Genomic DNA, 19,482 nt, shown 5'->3' with positions numbered 1-19,482 from the left:
TTATGGTAGCTCTAGAGTAGAGGTTGAGGTCATTCCCCAGGACTTTTATCACGAAGGGTATTGTATTTTGCCAAAGGCCTTTTCTGTACCTAATGAGATGATCAAATGTAGTTTTTTCTTTTGTTTCAGTTATAAGTGGATTACATTTATGAATTTACATATTTTAAACTATCCCTGCATCTCTAGAATGAAGTCTATTGGTTATATTGCTTTAGTTAGAGTTTCTATTGCTTCAATGAAACACCATGACCAAAACTGAGTTGAGGAGGAAAGAGTTTCAATAAACCTTCCACATTGTAGTCCATCATTGGAGGAAGCCAGAACAGGAACTCAAACAGGGCAGGAACCTGGTGGCAGGAAGTGATACAGTGGACATGGAGGGATGCTGCATATGACTTGTCCCTATAGTTTGCTCAGCCTGTTTTCTTATAGAAACCAGGACCACCAGCCCAATTATGCCACCACCCAAAATAGGGTGAGTCCTCCACCATCAGTCACCAATTAAGAAGCTAGATTTTATGGAGGTATTTTCTCAATTGGGATTTCCTTCTTCCAGATGACTTCAGCTCATGCCAAATTGACATAAAATTAGCCAGGACAATGGTGGATGATTTCTTTTTAATGTGTTCTTGGATTCAGTTTGCAAGTATTCTATGGAGAAATTTTGTATGTTTGTTCATAAGGGAAAGTATTATGTGATTCTTTTTATTTATTTTGTCTTTATGTGGTTTGGATATCAGGGTAACTGTGGCCTCATAAAATGAACTCAGCAGTATCCCTCCATTTTTGTTTTGTGGAATAATTCAAGAAATATTGGCCCTAATTATTTTTTTGAAAGTCTGGTATAATTCTGCATTGAGTTCATCTGGCCCTGTTCTTTTCTTGGCTGGGAGACTTAATGACTGCTTCTATTTTGCTAGGGGTAATAGGCCAGTTTAAATTGCTTATCTGATCTTGATTTAACTTTAGTAAGTGGTACCTATTGAGAAAATTACCTATTTCTTTTAGATATTCCTATTTGGTGGAGTACAGATTTTTAAAGTTGTCATTGTGATTCTCTGGATTTCCTTGCTTGGTGTCTGTGTTTATGTCCCTCTTTTCATATCTGATCTTATATATATGAACTTGCCTCTTAGAACTGCTTTTACTGTGTGCCAGACTTTGGGTATGTTGTGTAACATTTCCATTCAATTCTAAAATGTCTTTCATTTCTTTCTTTATTTCTGTCTTGACCCATTTTTCACTCAGTAAAGAGGTGCTTAGTTTTCATGATTTTGTAAGCTTTCTGTTGTGAGCACTTTTTTTTTGTCTTGTTTTGGTTTTTTGAGACAGGGTTTCTCTGTGCAGTTTTGGTGCCTGTCCTGGATCTTGCTCTGTAGACCAGGCTAGCCTCAAACCCACCCTGGCTCTGCCTCCCAAGTGCTGGGATTAAAGGCATGCACCACCACTGCCCAGCTTTGTTTATGTTGTTATTGATATCCAGCTTTAATCCATGGTGGTAAGACAGGAGACAAGGTATTATTTCTATTTTCTTGTACCTGTTGAGAATTGCTTTATGTCCAAGAATGTGGTCAATTTTGGAGAAAGTTTTTTCCAAAGAAGGCATACTCTTTTGTGCTTGGGTAAAATGTTAGGTCCATTTGGTTTATAGTGATGGTTAGTGCCAGAATTTCTCTGATTAGTTTTTGTCTGGATAACTCGTCTGTTGGTGAAAGTGGGGTACTGAAGTTTCCTGCTGTCAGTATGTGAGTATCAGTATGTGATTTAAGCTGTAATAGTGCTTCTTTTACAAGCTTAGGTTGAGCAATATTATTTTAAGATGTGATACATGTGTTTATGCTGTGGAATATTTGTTTAATGATACAAAGATGTGTTTTATTCTTTTATGTTGCATTTGTTTAACTCTGTAAAGCTGTGTTGCATTGCCTGTCTAAAATGCCTCATTTGTCTAATAAAGAGCTGAACAGACAATAGCAAGGCATGGGAATGGATAGGCAGGACTGGCAGGCAAAAAAAATAAATAGGAGAGATCTGGGAGGAGATCACAGAGTGAGAAAAGAAGGGGCCAGATACCCAGACATAGAGCCAGAAGTGGAATAAGAAGGAAAGAAAAGGAAGCCTTCCACTAGGTCCCATCCCTGGGCACCAGCCATTCTGGGGAAGATTTATCCAACTAGGCCCCAGTTTCTGGCCATCGGGTGGGTGCCACAGGAAGGTTCCCCTTTTTCAAGACCCCAGAGACTCAAAGACCAGTCCCCAGCTCCAATCTTGCCCAGAGCTTCCATCTGGACCAGAGAGAGGCTTCCTGAATCTTTCAGGTCTGTCTGGACCAAGAAAACACTAGGAAATAATCAAATTGAGAGCTGAAATCAATAAAATAGAAACAAAGAGAACAATACAAAAAAAATTAATGAAACAATGAGTTGGTTCTTTGAGAAAATCAACAGGATAGACAAGCCCTTATCCAAACTAACAAACAGACAGAGCGAGAGCATCCAAATTAACAAAATCAGAAATGAAAAGGGGGACATAACAAGAGACAATGAGGAAATCCAGAGAATCATCAGGTTATACTTCAAAAACCTCTACTCCACAAAACTGGAAAACCTAAAAGAAATGGATAATTTTCTGGATGGGTACCACATACCTAAGTTAAATCAAAAACAGATAAACTATTTAAATAGTCCAATAACCCCTAAAGAAATAGAATCAGTCATTAAAAGCCTCCCAACCAAAAAAAGTCCAGGACCAGATGGTTTCAGCACAGAATTCTACCTAATCTTCAAAGAAGAGTTGATACCAACACTCTTTAAATTGTTCCACACAATAAAAGCAGAAGGAACATTACCAAACTCCTTCTATGAGGCTACAATTATCCTGATTCCTAAACCAAACAAAGATGCAACGAAGAAAGAGAACTACAGACCGATCTCCCTCATGAACATTGATGCAAAAATACTCAATACAATACTGGCAAACAGACTCCAAGAACACATCAAAACAATTATCCACCATGATCAAGTAGGCTTCATCCCAGGGATGCAAGGGTGGTTCAACATAAGAAAGTCTGTCAATGTAATACACCATGTAAACAAACTGAAAGAAAAAAAAACACATGATCATCTCACTCGGTGCAGCAAAAGCATTTGACAAAATCCAACACCCCTTCATGATAAAGGTCTTGGAGTGATCAGGAACACAGGACACATACCTAAGCATAATAAAGGCAATTTACACCAAGCCAACAACCAATATCAACTTAAATGGAGATAAACTCAAAGTGATTCCACTAAAATCAGGAACAAGGCAAGGCTGTCTGCTCTCCCCATACTTATTCAATATGTTTCTTGAAGTTCTAGCCAGAGCTATAAGACAACATATGGAGATTAAGGGGATACAATTTGGAAAGGAAGAAGTCAAGCTTTCCCTATTTGCAGATGACATGATAGTATACCTGAGTGACCCCCAAAATTCAACCAAGGAACTGATACAGCTTATGAACACCTTCAGCAATATAGCAGGATACAAGATCAACTCAAAAAATCAGTAGCCCTCCTATATACAATAGACAAACAGGCTGAGAAGGAAATCAGAGATACATCACCCTTTACAATAGCCATAAATGATATAAAATACCTTGGGGTAACTCTAACTAAGCAAGTGAAGGACCTATATGATAAGAACTTTAAGTCCCTGAAAAAAGAAATTGAAGAAGATGTCAGAAAATGAAAGATCTCCCATGCTCATGGATAGGCAGGATTAACATAGTAAAAATGGCAATCTTACCAAAAGCAATCTACAGATTCAACACAATCTGCATCAAATTACCAACACAATTCCTCACAGATCTGGAAAGAATAATACTCAACTTCATATGGAAAAACAAAAAACCCAGAATAGCCAAAAGAATCCTGTACAATAAAACAACCTCTGGAGGCATCACAATCCCCGACCTCAAGCTCTACTATAGAGCTACAGTAATAAAAACAGCTTGGTACTGGCATAAAAACCAACATGTGGACCAATGGAATCGAATTGAAGACCCTGACATTAACCCACACAACTATGAACATATAATTTTTGACAAAGAAGCCAAAAATGTACAATGGAAAAAAGAAAGCCTCTTCAACAAATGGTGCTGGCATAACTGGATGTCAACCTGTAGAAGGCTGCAAATAGATCCATATCTGTCACAGCTATGTTCATATCAACATTGTTTGTAATAGCCAGAACCTGGAAACAACCTAGATGCCCTTCAACTGAAGAATGGATAAAGAAAATGTGGTACATATACACAATGGAGTACTACTCAACAGAGAAAAACAATGACATCATGAAATTTGCAGGCAAATGGATGGATCTAGAAAAAATCATCCTGAGTAAGGTAACCCAAACTCAGGAAGAAAAACACGGTATGTACTCAGTCATAGGAGGATACTGGATGTAAAACAAAGGATGACTAGACTGCTACTCACAACTCCAGGGAGGCTACCTAGAAAACAGGGCCCTAAGAAAGACACAGGGATTGCCAAATGATAGAGAAATGGATCAGGTCTCCATGAACAAACTGAACTGAGGGGATGGGTAATGAAGGGCAAGGGTTGGGGGAAAGAGAGCTTATGGGAGCAGGAAGTCCTAGCTGGATCAGGAACAGAGAGGGAGAACAAGGAATAAGAGACCATGAAAAATGAAGACCACATGAGAATAGGAAGAAGCAAAGTGCTAGAGAGGTCCCCAGAAATCCACAAAGATACCTCCACTGTAGACTACTGGCAATGGTCAAGAGATAGCCCAAACTGACCTACTCTGATGATCGGATGGCCAAACACCCTAACTGTTGTACTAGAAATCCCATCCAATGACTGAAGGAAGCAGAATCAAAGATCCATGGCAAGGACCCAAGTGGAACTCCAGGACTCCAATTGGTGAGAAAGAGGAGGGAATGTATGAGCGAGAATTGTTGAAACCAAGATTGGAAAAAAGCACAGGGACAAATAGCCAAACTAATGGAAATGCATGAACTATGAACCAATAGCTGAGGAGCCCCCAACTGGATCAGGCCCTCTGGATAAATGAGATGGTTGATTAGCTTGAACTGTTTGGGAGGCACCCAATCCGTGGGACTGGGACTTGTCCTTAGTGTATGAGTTGGCTGTTTGGAACCTGGGGCTTATACAGGGACATTTTGCTCAGCCTGGAGGAGGGGACTGGACCTGCCTGAACTGAATCTACCAGGTTGTGCTGAATCCCCAGGGGAGTCTTTGCCCTGGAGGAGATGGGAATGGGGGGTGTGCTAAGGGGAATGCACGGAGGGGAGTGGGTGGGAGGGTGGATGGCAGGGGAATCCATGGTTGATATGTAAAATTAAATTAAATTATAAAATAAAATTTAAAAAAGAAGGAAAGAAAAGATATACAGAAATAGAGAAAGATAAAAGCCTAGAAGCAAAAGGCATATGGGGTCAATTAGATTAAGGAAAGCTGCCTAGAAATAAGTCTAGCTAAGGCCAGGACTTCATAAGTAATAATAAGCCTCTGTGTGATTTACCTGGGAGCTGGGTGGTGGCCCCTAAAGAGTCAAAGAGAAAAACAAAACTCTGGGTACCCTGGTATGTGGTGCATAGATGTTAAGAACTGAAATGTCATCTTGGTGAATTTTTTCCTTTGATGAATATGTAGTGTCCTTACCTATTTCCTCTGATTAATTTTAGTTTGAATTCTGTTTTGTCAGATATTAAAATGTTTACACCAGCTTGCTTCTTAGGTCCATTTGCATGAAATATATTTATCCAACACTTTACCCTGAAGTGAGGTCTATTCTTGATACTGAGGCTTGTTTCTTGCAAGCAACAGATCCTGTTTTCACATTCACTCTGTTAATTTGTATCTTTTGGGGGGAGGAATTGAGACCATGGATATTGAGAGATATCAGTGGTGAATGATTGTTGATTCCTGTTATTTTGTTGTTGTTGTTGGTAGTGGTGGTGGTGGTGGTGGTGGTGGTGCTAGGATCTGGGATAAAGAATGAGGGGAGGAAGATTAGGAAGGAAAGGACTGTGGAGTCCACAGAAGATATGGGATTTTAGCTGTAGCAGATGTTTTGTTGCAAAGCTAGGGATAAGACTGGGGGATTGGATTTAAAGGAGAGAAGGGAAGAATGACTGACTTCAATTGGCTTACCTGTTTCCCTGACCTGCTCAGCTTGTGTGTGTTCTATTCTCACACCTTTTATAAAAAAAAAAAAATTTATAACATTTTAAAAGAAAAGAAAATTAAGGTTGCAATTATACAAATAGGATTAACATCCCACCTTTGGTAGCTTCTCTATATGTAATGTTGAATATTATTTGTCTGTAACCAGTTTCCTTTCTTCTGTGAAAGGGAAGTAGTAACACACATGTCACTATTAAAATTACATTTTTTTGCAACTATGGTGGATCTCCACTGCTTTGGAGTAGTCCCCAGCAGCTTACCAACAGGTGAGAGACCATGAGCAGGCTGCACAATTACCCCTGACACTCACTGGACTCTGTAACCTCTATTATCTACTCCACTGCCCAAACTCACTGACCCCATCATCCTCTCCTTGGCCAACTATTCAGTTCAACAAAAGCAGCCCCTATATATGCACCATCTACTCCAGTTGGAAGAACAGCAGCCACTGTAGGCACCAGCACACCATTTGAAGAGACAGTTTCCATTGGCATAGGCACAACACACACAAGTATAAAGAACAGACTCCATAAGCACAAGTAAAGCTCACACAAGCCAGAAAAACTGAAGGATACACTGCAATTAAAGGTACCCAACCCCCCCCAAAACCTCAGCTAAGACAACCTTATTAGACGTGATGACCAGCCAACCACCAGAAACCTTGGCCATTGAGGCCAAAAGACAATAAAGGAAATAAGAAATAAAGGAGCAAAAGACCCATCCAACAAAGACTTCACAAGAATCAACACTTGTACTTGTAATTATCCCAAACCAAGATAGGTAAATGGTAGTGTAATGTACAACAACATAAAGGGCAATATGGCACCACCAGAACCCAGTGGTCCTACAACAACAAGACCTGAACTTCTCAATGCAGATGAAGCAGAAGAAAAAGACCTTAAAAATAACTTTATGAAGATGACAGAGGCCCTTAAGGAGGAAATGAAAAATTCCCTTAAAGAAATTGAGAAAAAGACAAATAAAAATTAGAAGAAATCAAATTCCTTAAAGAAAGCAAAGAGAAAACAATCAAATAGATAAAGGAAACAGTTCAATACTTGAAAACTGAAATAGAGGCAAGAAAGAAAACACAAACTGAGGGAATTCTGGAAATAGAAAACCTGGGTAAGTGAACAGGAACTATAGGTGCAAGTATCACCAACAAAATACAAGAGATGGAAGAGGGAATCTCAGGCATTGAAGATACCATAGAGAAAAGAGATTCATTGTTTAAAGAAAATGTTAAATCCAAAAAATTCTTAACATGAAACATCCAGGAAAACTGGGATACCATGAAAACACCAAACCTAAGAATAATAGGGATAGAAGAAGGAGAAGAATTCAAGCTCAAAGTCACAGAAAAATATATTAACAAAATCATAGAAGAAAACTTTCCCAATTTAAAGAAGAACATGTCTATGAAAGTACAAAAAGTTTACAAAATACTGAATAGCCTGGACCAAAAATTAAAAGAAAAAAGTCCCCTCACCACATAGTAATCAAAACATAAAACACAGAGGATTAAAAAAAGAATATTAAGAGTTTCAAAGGAAAAAAAGCCAGGTAACATATAAAGGCAGATCTATCAGAATTATACCCAACTTCTCAATGGAAACTAAAAGCCAGAAGGTCCTGGACAAAGATATTTTACAGACCCTATGAGACCATGAATGCCATCCCAGAATACTATACCCAACAAAATTTTCAATCAACATAGACAGAAAAGACAAGGCATTTTATGACAAAATCAGATTTAAACAATATCTATCCACAAATATAGCCCTACAGGAAGTACCAGAAGGAAAATTTCCACCCAAGGTAGTTAGCTGCACTCATAAAAACACAGGCAATAGATAATCTCACACTAGTAAACCAAAAGAAAGGAAACACACACACACACACACACACACACACACACACACACACACACACTACCACCACCACTACCAAACCCAAAACAAAAAAACAAAAACCTGAACTAACAATCACTGGTCATTAATATCTCTTAATATCAATGGACTCAATTCATCTGTAAAAAAGCACAGGCTAGCAGAATGGATACAAAAACACGATCTATCCTGCTGCATTCAAGAAACACAGCTCAACTTCAAAGACAGGCATTCTATCAGAGTAAATGGTTGGGAAAAGATTTTCTAATCAAATGGACCTAAGAAGCAAGCCTGATGTAGCTATCCTCATATCTAACAAAATATACTTCAAATCAAAATTAATCAAAAGGCATGAAGAAGGACATTTCATTATTCATTATAGGAAAAATCCATCAAGATGAAATCTCAATTCTCAACATTTATGCAATAAATACAAGGACACCCACATTTATGAAAGAAACATTACTAGAACTTAAATCTCACATCAAACCCCACACATTAATAGTGGGAGATTTCAACAACCCACTCTCACCAATGGACAGGTCTGCCAGACAGAAACTTAATAGAGAAATAAGGGAACTAAAAGATATTATGACTCAAATGGACTTAATAGATATCTATGGAACATTTCTCCCAAATGCATAAGAATATGCATTCTTTTCAGCACCTTCTTTAAAACTGACCGCATACTCAGTCACAAAGAAAATCTCAGCAGATACAAAAGAAAATCAGAATAAACTCATGTATCTTATGGGATCACCATGGGATAAAGTCAGAATTAAAAAACAACACAAACTACAGAAAACCTACAAACTCATGGAAACTGAAAAACCCTCAACTGAATTACCACTGGGTTGAGGAAGAAATAAAGAAATTAAAGAGTCCCTAAAATTCAATGAAAATAAATGTACAACATACTCAAACTTCTGAGACACACTGAAAGCAGTGCTATAAGGGAGCTTCATAACACTAAGTGCCTATATATAGACTTTGGAGAAATCTCACACTAATGACTTAACAGCACACCTGAAAGCTCTAGAAGAAAAAGAGGCGAACTTACCGAGGAGGAGTAGACATCAAGAAATAATCAAACTCAGGGCTGAAATCAATAAAGTAGAAACAAAAAGAACAATACAAAGAATCAATGAAACAAAGAATTAGTTATTTGAGAAAATCAACAAGAAAGATAAACCCTATCCAAACTAACTAAAAGGCAGAGAAGGAATATCCAAATTAACAATATCAGAAGTGAAAAGGAGAATATAACAACAGACACCAAGGAAATTCAGAGAATCATCAGATCATACTTCAAAAACCTATCTTCCACAAAATTGGAAATTCTAAAAGAAATGGACAACTTTTTTGATAGGTACCACATACCAAAATTAAATCAAGCCCAGATGAACAGTTTAAATGAACAGTTTAAATAGACCTAAGGAAATAGAAATAGTCATTAAAAGTCTCCCAATCAAAAAAGCCCAGGACCAGATGGTTTCAGCACAGAATTCTATGTGAATTTCAAAGAAGAGCTAATACCAACATCCCTAAAATCATACCACACAATATAAACAGAAGCAACATTGCCAATTTTTTATGACTCTACAGTTACCTAAACCACACAAAGATACAACAAAGAGAATTACAGACCAATGGACATAGATGCAAAAATACTCAATAAAATACTAGCAAACTGAATCCAAGAATACATCAAAAAAAATCATCCATCATGACTAAGTAGGCTTCATCTCAGAGGTGCAGGTATGCTTCAAAATATGAAAATCTGTCAATGTAATCCACCATACAAACAAAATGAAAGGAAAAAAAACACAATCATCTCATTCAATGCTGAAAAAGCCTTTGAAAAAATCCAACACCCCTTCATGATAAAGGTTTTGGAGAGATCAGGGTTACAAGGAACATATATAAACATAATAAAGGCAATATATGGCAAGCCAATTGCCAACATCAAATTAAATGGAGAGAAACTCAAAATGATTCCACTGATATCAGGAACAAGGCAAGGCTGTCCACTCTCTCCATAATCTATTCAATATAGTATTCAAAGTTCTATCTAAAGAAATAGGACAATAAGAGATCAAGGGGATACAAATTGGAAAGGAAGAAGTCCAACTTTTGCTATTTGCAAATGATATGATAGCATAATACATTAGTGACTCTAAAAATTCTACCAGGGAACTCATACAGCTGATAAAAACACCTTCAGTAATGTGGCAGGTTACAAGATTAACTAAAAAAAAAAATCAGTAGCCCTCTTATATACAAATAGTAAACGGGCTGAGAAAGAAATCAGAGAAACAACACCCTTATATAAAATACCTTACAGTAACTCTACCCAAACAAATAAAGACCAGTATGACCAGAACTTTAAGTCTTTAAAGAAATAATTTGAAGAAGATATCAGAAAATGGAAAGATCTCCCATGGATAGGTAGGATTAACATAGTTAAAAACAATCTACAGATTCAATGCAATCCCCATCAAAATCCCAACACAATTCTTCACAGACTTGGAAAGAACAATATTCGACTTAATGTGAAAAAAACTAACAAACAAAAAACACAGGATATCTAAAATAATCCTGTACAATAGAGCAACTTCTGGAGTTATTACCATTCCTGACTTCAAGCTCTACTATAGAGCTATAGTAATAAAAATAGTTTGGTATTTGGCATAATAAAAATGAACATGTGGATTAATGGATTCAAATTGAATACCCTAGCATAAATCCAGACATCTATGAACACCTCATTTTCACAAAGCAGCCAAAATTATACAATGGGAAGCATCTTCAACAAACGATGCTGGCATAACTGGATGTTGACATGTAGAAGAATGCAAAAAGATTCATATCTATTGCCCGGTACAAAACTCAAGTCCAAGTGAATCAAAGACCTCAACATAAATCCAGTAACACTGAACCTGAACAAAGATAAAATCAAAAGTAGCCTCAAATGCATTGGCACAGGAGACCACTTCCTTAATATAACATCAGACATTGAGCACATGTAGCACAGACATTGAGATCAACAATTAATAAATAGGACCTCCTGAAACTGAAAAAACTTCTGTAAGGCAAAGGACATGGTCAAAAAAGACAAAACAGCAGCTTACAGAATGGAAAAAGATCTATACCAACCCCACATATGACAGAGGGCTGATCTCCAAAATATATAAAGAACTCAAGAAACTAGATATCAAAATACCAAATAATCCAATTAAAAATGGGGTACAGACCTAAACAGAGAATTCTCAACAGAAGAATCTCAAATGGATGAAAGACATTTAAGGAGTTGCTTAGCATCCTTAGTCATCAGGGAAATGCAAATCAAAATAACTCTGAGATACCATCTTACACCTGTCAGAATGGCTAAGATCAAAAACACTGATGATAGCTTATGTTGGAGAGGATATGGAGTAAGGGAAAACTCCTCTGCTGCTGGTGGGAGTGCAAACTTGAACAGCCACTTTGGAAATCAACATAGCAGTTTCTCAGAAAATTGGGAATCAATCTACCTTAAGACATAGCTATGCCACTCTTGGGCATATACCCAAAGGATGCTCAATCATACCATAAGGACACTTGCTCAAGTATGTTCATAGCAGCATTATTCATAATAACCAGAATCTGTAAACAACCTAGATGCCCCTCAACTGAAGAATGGATAAGGAAAATATGGTTCATTTACACAATGGAATATTTATCAGTGATTAAAAACAAACAAACAAACAAACAAAAAACAATGACCTTATGAGATGTGAAGGCAAATGGATAGAGGTAGAAAAAAAAATTCTGAGTGAGGTAACCCAGACCCAGAAAGACAAACATGATATGTATTCACTCATAAGTGGGTATTAGGAGTAAAGTATAGGATCACCAACCTACAACCCACATCCCCAGAGAAGCTACAGAACAAGGAGGGTCCAAAGAGGAATGCATGGATTTCCCTGGGAAGGGGAAATAGTAGAGATATCCTGAGTAAACTGGGTGGGAGTGGGGCTGGGGGCGGGTAAAGAGATGGAAGCTTGAGGGAGCAGGTTGGGCAGACTCTGTGCATTGAGGTGGGATGGAGGGGGAGAGAAAGGAAACAGACTTCTTGATGGGGCATGCATTTGGGGCTTAGGGAGAAACCTGGCACCAGGGAAACCCCCAGGAATCCACAAGGATAACCCTTGTAGAGGGGGCGCCTGCACTAGCCATCTACTGTAATCAAATACGTGACTACTCTGTTGTCAGAGATACTCTATACAGTAACTGATTGAAGTAGGTGCAGAGATTCACAGCTAAGCACTGGCCTGAGCTCTTGGAGTCTTGCTGAAGGAAGGGAGGGAGGACTGTACAAGCCAGGGGGGCTCACTTTGGGGAACCCATAAAGACAGCTGACCTGAGATCGTGGGATCTCATGGACTTCCACAGGACCAATCTAGCACCTCTGCATGTGTGTGACAATTGTGTAGCTTGATCTCTTTGTAAGGCTCCTAGCATTGAAATCAGGACCTGTACCTAGTGCTTTAGTTGGCTTTTGGGAACTTGGTCCCCATGCTGGATTACTTTGCCCAGTATTGATGCAAGGAGAGGAGCTTGGTTCTGCCTTACTTGATGTGCCATGCTTTGTTCAAACCCATGGGAGGCCTGACCTTTCTGGATGGAGGCAGAGGAGGAGTGGAAGGGGAGAGGGGTAAATGAAAAGTGGGGGTGGGTAGGTGGGTGAGAGAAGAGGGAGGGGGATCTGCAGTTGGTATGTAAAGTAAATGAAAAAAGTAATATAAATAAAAGAAATTACATTTTTGCTGGGAAGATGTAGTATCATGTTATTTATCAAGCATCTGCTCTTGTTCGATTCCTGTTTCCTGTTTAGCTGTGACCATAATTCCATTCAAACTGTGTCTACTTAGTTTGTCATTGCTGTTTTTTTAATCTTCTACTTTTTTTATTTATTATATTTGTGTTTTTTCTTTTCCTTTTATTATTATTATTATTATTATTATTATTATTATTATTATTATTGTGTTTTAATTTTACACATCAGCCATGGGTTCCCCTGTCCTCCCCCCTCCTGCCCCTACCCCCACATTCCCCCCAGCCCCTCCCCTCTATTCCCATCTCCTCCAGGGCCAAGACTCCCCTGGGGATTCACTTAAACCTGGTGGATTCAGTACAGGCAGGTCCAGTCCCCTCCTCCCAGGCTGAGCAAAGTGTCCCTGTGTAAGCCCAAATTTCCAAACAGCCAGCTCATGCACTAAGGACAGGTCCTGGTCCCACAGCCTGGGGGCCTCCCAAAGAGCTCAAGCTATTCAATTGTCTCACTTATCCAGAGGGCCTGATTGAGCTGGGGGCTCCACAGCCTTTGGTTCATAATTCATGTGCTTCCATTCGTTTGGCTATTTGTCCCTGTGCTTTTTCTAATCTTGGGCTCAACAATTCATACTCTTACACTCCCTCCTCTTTCTTGACAATTGGACTTCTGGAGCTCCACCTGGGGCCTGGCTGAGGATCTCTGCATCTACTTCCATCAGTTTCCATGCCTGCAAACCTCATGATGTCATTGTTTTTCTCTGCTGAGTAGTACTCCATTGTGTATATGTACCATATTTTCTTTATCCATTCTTCAGTTGAAGGGCATCTAGGTTGTTTCCAGGTTCTGGCTATTACAAACAATGCTGATATGAACAGAGCTGAGTAAATGTCCTTGTGGTACGATTGAGCATTCCTTGGGTATATGCCCAAGAGTGCTACAGCTGGGTCTTGGGGGAGATGGATTCCCAATTTTCTAAGGAAGCGCCATATTGATTTCCAGAGTGGCTGTACAAGCTTGCATTCCCACCAGCAATGGAGGAGAGTTCCCCTTGCTCCACATCCTCTCCAGCATAAGCTGTCTTTTGTATTTTTGATCTTAGTCACTCTGACAGGTGTAAGGTGCTATCTCAGAGTTGTGGTGGCACATGCCGGTAGGATTTGCTGAAGGAGGCGGAGGCAGGAGGATCACGAGTCATTGCTGTTTTAAGCACAACAGTTAAATACATGATTCAAGATAAACTTAAAAAGAAAAAATATGTATTTAACTCTGAAAGTTCAAGCAGCCTGTGTATTTTCTGAATAATGTTCCATGGGGGTTGGTCACAGTGGAGTGTCATTGGGAGTAAGCAGTAGTGTCTCTGGGGCAAACAAGCTAAGATTCAGGCATCAGGCTCAGGCTTTTTTGGAGGATGAATCAGGAGAATTAGACACCCTACAGGAGCTGCTTCACACCCTTCAGAGAACATGTTACTAAGCCCTTTGCTACTTTGGGTCTGGAATGTCTCCCAGCTGCCAGTTTGGTAAAGTCTTGGTCATCAACTTGACATTCTTAGAAAGCACTAGAAACATTTAAGGGGGACCAATAGGGATGAGTGTTTAAGTGTACCCTTCAAGGGAATTGTGGAATACAGGGCTTTTCTCTCTTTGTCCTCCTGCTACCTGGAGGTCAGCAGTTTTTACCACCTCATGTTCATGATGTGCTCCTTGCCCAGGCCCAGAAGCATGGGGCAAAGTAACCATGGTCTGAAAACTCTGAAACTGTGAGCCACAGTGAACATGACCATCTAAAGTTGAGGAAATGCTAACAAATACATGCTATTTCTCAAAAGCCCCACCTCTCAACATCACACTGGGTACCAACACCATCACATGGATGCTGAGGCCAGACTCTTCTGAGCCACAGCAAGTCTAGAAAAAGTAACTATGCTTGATTGTTGCCACTAAAACTATTGCATTTAAAGTTTCATCACAGAGAGTGTACTTTTGAAAATTTTAGGTAATTATGCAAAGAATGTGCCCATTTTCTATTTCAAGAATAGAAAGGTTTTCTTGTTGCAGTTTTTTTTTTAATTGCTGCTAGAATAAATCCTGGTATGACTTTACCAATAGATGGCAGGACTTCAGAGAAAGCAGGCATTCATTCTTCTGCCCACTGCAAAATGCTGTCTGCACAAATCAAAAGATCATTAACAAAGATTCAAAAGCTTTCATTTGGAACTCTCAGTTCAAGGTTTGCATGTTTATAATTTCCATATTATGCTGACTTCTTTTGTTCTAAGAGTTCTTTGCATCTTTAAAATTTTTAGTACAAAAAACACCCCATTAAATATGAAATAGAATAATAGTGTTAAGGAAAATATGCTATTCAAAACATTAAGAAAGATACATAATTTATTTTATAATTGGTGGCTCATAGCATAAAAAAACAAGAGTCAGGAAATAGATAAGATCCCCTGGGTATGATCTGGAAGAGATGGAAAAACAGAGCTGATTTGCAGCTTAATAGAATGATACAGATTAGGAGAGAAAACTGAGAGGCTTAGGGATGTGAGGACTCCAGCAGAAAGCACTCTAGGCCACCAGCCTCCACTTTGCTTGTAGCCACTTTGCATCTGATCCTGTTGGATATGGTGTAATGTCTCCCTTTGGCTCCTGTAATTTTAGGTGCTTTAATGTGCTGTAAGCCTAGGGCTTCATTCTGATGTACATTTGTGGACTTTTGCATTTTTTTTCAGAATCTGTCCTCAAATTTAAATCTACAAACAGAAGCTTGAGTCAAGTTTTGTAAATTAAAATAATTCTCAAGCACACTGAGACATTTGTAGCCCATGTTCTCCTGGCCCTCTTGTCAGAAAAAGAACCAGTAATTACACAGTGCATTAATATGTTTTTAAGATTTTTATTATTTATTTATGTATATGAGTGCTTTATCTGCTTGTACAATTTTATGCCAAAGTGGACATGAGATCCCATTAGAGATGGTTGTGAGCCACCATGTGATTGATGAGAGTTGAACTCAGGACCTCTGGAAGAGCAGGCAGTGCTCTTAACCACTGAGCCATCTCTCCATCCCCCAGTGCATTAATATTAAATAAACCCTTTAAACAGTTTTCTGAAGGTGATATAATTTCAGCAACTTTCCTCTCAGAAGACCTGTGTAAATACTCAATTGGCTTAGCAGAGAAGCACCATTAAGAGCTGAATCATAAACTTCACCTCTTACAATGATCCTTCAATGAATTATGTGAAAATCTCCATAACTGTGACATTGAAACAAATGGTGTGATTGTGCTAATCAACATCAGTTCCATCCTAAAGCCATTAATTCCAGTCATAAGACAGACACAGAGTGGCAAGCTATATGCTAGTCATCGATCAGAGATGTGTTCATAAAACTGCTCAATTCCTGATACCCTTATGAAGTTGAATAGGGAGCTCTTAAGATCTCATGATAAGGCCATTGTTATAAATGTATAAATCTCATAAAAATCTTGCCTAGTTCTTCCTCAGGATAGAATCAATGCCTTCTTAGAGAGGTCTGAAGCAGGTCCATAGAACAAATTTGCACCTTCATTTGGGAAACTCTTCTGAAGCAAGATGGCAGAGCAATGAAAATGATGTGAGAATGAGCTGTAGTAAGCATCACCTGTCCTGAAACTGGCAGGAGAGAGCTGCAAAGCTTCAGAGTGTCTAAAACCATGCCCTCACCCTCATACAATGGGAAGGTTGAGTAACAAAGACAAGATCATACAGTTTTTAACTTGTTTCCAAACTTTGCCTAATAATGTAAATATATATATTGATAACCATAAGATAACACACCCTTCAAAAACATGAATAATACCCCCAAATTCACAAACTTTTATTGGAAACTTTGAATCCACAAAAATTCAAACTGATGTAATATTTTTTTTTTAAGTCTGGTAGCATTCTACATTGAATCCATCTGGCCCTGGGCCTTTTTTAATTGGGAAATTTTAATTACTGCTTCTATTTTACTAGGGGTTATAGGTGTGTTTAAATTGCTCATCTGATACTTACTTAACTTTGGTGGGTGGTATATAGCAAGAAATTTATCTGTTTCTTTTAGTCTTTCCATTTTGGTAGATTATAGGTTTTTAAAGAATGTCCTTATGATTCCCTGGATCTCCTCAATGTTTGCTGTTATGTCCTCCCTTTTGTTTCTAATTCTATTAACTTAGATCTTCTCTCTCCATCTTTTAGTTAATTTGGATAAGGGTTTACCATCCTTTTTTTTTTTTTTTTTTTTTTTTGGTTTCCATCAACTCATTTTTAATAGAATAGAAAAGGGATAGTACATCTCAGTTTGCTTGCAAGCCAGGAGATCACTTTGAATTCTGCATTTCCTAACTGCAAATAGAATATAGCACTTACAACAGGTTATAAATAAACTGGGTTTCAAGCATAAAGCCAGCCCCAACAATAATAATACACTATTTTAAAAGATGTAAGGCAATGAATTCCATTTCCAATGGGAAGAAAGAACTGTGCAAACAAGCTTAAAACTACTTTTTTTGTACCAGTGTTATAAAATGTAGCTTTTAATAAAACCTTGACCCAAATGCCAGTAACTTTCCAGAAAATAATTTGGGTGGAAGGGAGAAGAAACTTATCTCATTTAGGAAGAAAAATAACAACTATCATTTTCCTAATCTTCAACACACACAATTTAAACATGTACAGTTGCTGTAACACTTTACACAATTCCTATGTACTGGAGCAAGAACAAGGTCTAATAACAATTATATTTTAAACACTGGGTCAAAGCTTTACATAAAAATACCTATCCTACTTTCCCCATAAGTTTCTAAAATATCACATACTTTCCTCAACATCTGCATGTGGTGGGTATTGTGTTCCCTGAAATATTGTGTGTTCCCCAAAATAAACATATCTGGGGTCAGAAAACAGACAGCCACTAGAACAGAGCCAGAAATGGTGGCTAGAAAATGGGAAGAGTAAGCCATAATGGAAGTTGGGCGGTGGTGGTACACAACTTTAATCCCAGCACTTGGGAGACAGAGCTAGCCAGATCTGAGTTCAAGGCCACTTTAGAAACAGCTAAGCATGGTGACCCATGCCTTTAATCCCAGGGAGTGGGGGCAGAAAGAAAAAGGTATATAAGGCGTGAGGACCAGGAACTAAAGAGAAAAAAGCATGTAGTGAGTAAAGCATGTAGTTAAGCATAACTGGAGAAGTATTCAGGCTTTGGAGCAGCACAGTTCAGCTGAGAGCCATTGGGATGAGGACTCAGAAGCTTCCAGCCTGAGGAAAAAGGATCACCTGAGGAACTAGCAAGGTGAGATAGCCGTGGCTTGTTCTGCTTCTCTGATCTTCCAGCAGTCACCCCAATAACCTGCCTCGGGTTTGAGTTTCATTAATAAGAACTTTTAAGATTCCTACTACATCTGCAGCCATTCAGGAATTTTTAGGAAACTTTTGTGCATGATCTTAATTCCTAATCCCTGGCTCTTTGGGCTCAGTGACAAAAGATCAAAACTACCAAAAATGATGGTTCACTTGAAGTCAGACGAAAGACCATGGCTCAATTAGTCTCATAGGATGAAAGCAGTGCTGCATCAACTGGCTCCATGCAGGAGGGGCACGTGAAGGACCTCATCAACCAGTCATCCATACAGGCCAATTGACAGATGTGCATGCACGGCAGAAATCGAATTGGGTCCCCATAAACAAAGTCCATCATCAAGATCACACACTCTCAGATCTTTTTTTCTGATCCATCTCTTCCAGGGTCATAAACTCCTTTAGGCAGATGCTGTATAAGGCCTATTCTTTGAACTATTCTAATTTGTTCCTTTTCGGTTAACTGAGTTGCTAGCCGAGTCTTTTGGCTAGGTGTTGGATGATAGAGGGGAACGGGAACTTGTTCCTGATATGGCGGTGGCTCCTGATCTGGCTCCGTCCCCTCGCCAAAGCTAGCCCGATCCGACTGAGACTCATGCAGCAGGGAGTTGTCATCCGAGGTCGGGGATTCGAGGCAGTTCCCCATCTTCCGGGGCTGGAGTGTGTGTGTGAGATCTTGCGCAGCATCCTCAGAGACTGTTCACCCTGTCAGCCACGTGATGTTTATATGCCCACATCCAAATGGGGTTTACCATTCTTAGGAATTTTCTCAAAGAACCAAATTTTTGTTTCATTGATTCTTGGTATAGTTTTAATTGTTTATTTCTACATTGATTTCAGCCTTGAGTATGATTATTTCTTGCCATCTACTCCTTTTAGGTGTTATTTCTTTTTGTTCTAGAGCTTTCAAGTTTGCTTTTAAGTTGGTAGTGAGATCTTTACAGTTTTTTATGTAGGTGGGTAGTGCCTCCTAGAAGCACTTGCATTGTGTTCTACAAGTATGGATGTGTTGTGTTTTAAATTTCAGTCAATTCTAAATTTTTTAAAATTTTCTTAATTCCTGGCCTTGACCCATTTTTTTATTCAGTAGAGATTGCTCAGTTTCCATGAGTTTGTAAGCTTTCTTTTGATTCTGTTGTTGAAATCCAGCTTTAATCCATGGTGATCTCATAGGATACAGA

General features: G+C 38.8%; 1 protein-coding gene across 1 annotated transcript; it reads right to left on the bottom strand.

Annotated features, from left to right (window-relative positions):
* Positions 1-18,347: 18,347 nt before the first annotated feature.
* LOC118578624 (RING finger protein 11-like) lies at positions 18,348-18,968 on the bottom strand. Its single transcript, XM_036179728.1, is given in 1 exon segment — positions 18,348-18,968. A coding segment is annotated over 1 exon segment (465 nt). The 5' UTR covers positions 18,948-18,968; the 3' UTR covers positions 18,348-18,482.
* Between the last annotated feature and the right edge of the window lie 514 nt (positions 18,969-19,482).

This window comes from Onychomys torridus, chromosome 2 (assembly GCF_903995425.1).
Source record: "Onychomys torridus chromosome 2, mOncTor1.1, whole genome shotgun sequence".
Classification (NCBI taxonomy): domain Eukaryota; kingdom Metazoa; phylum Chordata; class Mammalia; order Rodentia; family Cricetidae; genus Onychomys; species Onychomys torridus.
The sequence above is the reverse complement of the archived record's forward strand: the minus strand, read 5'-3'. Positions and strand labels throughout refer to the sequence as shown.